We start from the raw sequence: 2290 nt of genomic DNA on the forward strand, positions 1-2290 counted from the left end.
TTCATCTGCCATCTGCCCCGGGGACGAGCAGGACCCAGGCAGGGAGAGGCCCGGCCAGCCACGCCCTGGTCCAGGGAAGGTCGCCGTGGACAGTCGGACTGGGCTCCCCACCCCTCACCCCACCAGACTTTGTGACTTTTTTCAAACAAAAAGCGCCTTGCTGAATTTTGGTGAAGCAGGCCGGTGGCAGTGAGCTGGTCGTTGCTGGTGCGGGGACCCTGCGTCGTGCCATTGCGTTTCTGTGACCATCCTTCCTTCACTTCTAACAAAGGACGTGTTTATCCCTCAAAACGGGAGAAGAGTCACGTGGTACTGCTGCGGGCCGACCGTCTACGACGCATCTCACATGGGCCACGCCAGGTAGGGCCCGCCACCGGGCGAGTGGGGCCCACGGGGAGCCTCTCAGCTCCGCAGAGGTCTCTGACGTGCCACCAGGGACCTGGGCTGCACGAGGAGGATCCACCCTGAGCTTGCCCCGTCCTACTTTAAGAGAGGACCTATTTTTTCTGAAGCGGTGCTTTCACTCCCTGTAGAAAAGCCAGAGGAAGCTGACAGCCACAGGAGAGGTGCCCCGTGGCCACGGTTAGTGTCCCAGCCACGGTTAGTGTCCCATCCACGCCCGGACACCTTCTCTGTGCACCTAACGTTTTTCCTCAGCTGCAGCTCCAGCGGGAGGCCCCGGGTGCTGAGCGTCCCTGACACTCAGGCCTGAGGCCCGGGCCCTCCTGGGCTGTGGCGTGTGTGAGCCGCTGGCTTTGGGGGAGCGCCACGCCACCCTCCCCCGCGTGTGCCTCCGTGGCAGTGCGAGACGGCGTGCCGCAGCCGCCTGTCTTCTCGTCGCTTTAGGTCCTACATCTCCTTTGACATCTTGAGGAGAGTGCTGAGGGACTACTTCAAATTCGACGTCTTTTATTGCATGAACATCACGGACATCGACGACAAGGTAAAGGGTCGAGATTGAACTTGAAGCACAGCGTGTGCCGTGCGGGAAGCGACTTCGGGATAAGTACTTAACGTGAGGTCGGCCTGAGGTGGCGCGGGTCTCGACCTAGTGAACGTGACCCGAATGCCCTCGCTGAAGCAGCATCACACGTCATGCAAATGAGTGTCACGTGTTTAGCTGCTGTTCGAAAGCCGTGAGTTCGGGGACTCAGCTGATGACACGTCCCTCGCGGTGCGTCACGAAGGGGCCCGCAGGCGCATGCACCGTGTGGGAAGCGGGGGTCCGGCCTCTTTCCTCGGCATCAGACAGGCCGCGTTCCGGCAGTCTCGTGTGGGGGCGCACGGCAGGGGCCCGCAGCCGCACAGGGTTGGACGCAGACTGTGAGCGTGCCCCCCACCTTCCCTGTCTCTCCCCAGATCATCACGAGGGCCCGGCAGAACTGCTTGTTTGAGCGGTACCGGGAGAAGCAGCCCCCCGCGGCGCAGCTCCTGGACGATGTTCGCGCCGCCCTGCAGGTGGGCCCTGGCTGTCTGCCCCCCGATTCCCGGCCTCGGCCCTCAGCCGTTCGCGTGTCACTGGCCCTAGAGTAGTGGCTGTCCTCGTGCACAGTACCAAAGCCAGTTCCGTCAGGTCACCAAACTTGATCGACGTGGGGTGCTGGCCAGTGGGACAGTCGCCAGGACAGACTCACTTGGACAGGGGTGTGGAGTAGGTGACTGTTCCTGCCGCTTACAGGAAAATGGCAGCATGTGTCACCGTGCCGCTAACCTACACGTAAAAGGCTTCTAAAGTTACTGTTGAATCTTCCACGTTGAGGTCGCAGACAGATCAAGTACTTTTGACCGAGATGCAGAAGCCGTACCACACTGCTTAAATTGGTAATGCTGAGAATTTTCAGAATTATTTGAAGAAATTGATTCTTTCTAATTTAATATTTTCATTTTGAATAATCAGTGTTATAAGTTATCGTGTTATACAGTAAGGTTGGAATAAATTGTTTTACTTGGTAATTGCTGTCTTTAGCAATTACAGTAATAGTTACTGGTGTGCTTCTAGCATTTTATCTCTGGAAATAAAAGTAGGAATAAGGTTAGAGCTCACCAATCTTTTAGGCCAGCCAGGGGAGGCCCACTCGGCCGCGGGCACCGTTGTGGTAGAGGGGGCTGGTGGCACCTCCCGAAGTCCCTGCATGGCACCCGTGCAGTCCCTGGCACAGCCTCGGGAGAACTGCTCTCACTCATTAACGTCAGGGAATGGGAGGCGTGAGGTGGAGTGGGGTGGGCGCCCGGCCACAGTCGGGCAGCCAGGACTGGCTGGCTGGGGCGTCAGTCTCCGAGCGGCCACCCG

The 2290-nt window shown here is 58.7% G+C and overlaps 1 protein-coding gene across 2 annotated transcripts; it reads left to right on the top strand.

Annotated features, from left to right (window-relative positions):
- The first annotated feature begins 6 nt into the window (after window positions 1–6).
- On the top strand, window positions 7–2005 carry LOC105310492 (cysteine--tRNA ligase, cytoplasmic-like). Of its 2 annotated transcripts, XM_011386669.2 has the most exons (4): window positions 7–360; window positions 847–943; window positions 1360–1458; window positions 1679–1997. In XM_011386669.2, the coding sequence occupies exons 1-4, from the start codon at window positions 347–349 to the stop codon at window positions 1730–1732; spliced, it is 264 nt and encodes an 87-aa protein (XP_011384971.1). In that variant the 5' UTR covers window positions 7–346; the 3' UTR covers window positions 1733–1997. The 2 variants fall into 2 exon arrangements, with proteins under 2 accessions (XP_011384971.1, XP_011384969.1); XM_011386667.2 differs by having other exon boundaries at window positions 1360–2005.
- Window positions 2006–2290: the final 285 nt, after the last annotated feature.

This window comes from Pteropus vampyrus, unplaced genomic scaffold, assembly GCF_000151845.1.
Source record: "Pteropus vampyrus isolate Shadow unplaced genomic scaffold, Pvam_2.0 Scaffold4620, whole genome shotgun sequence".
Taxonomy (NCBI): domain Eukaryota; kingdom Metazoa; phylum Chordata; class Mammalia; order Chiroptera; family Pteropodidae; genus Pteropus; species Pteropus vampyrus.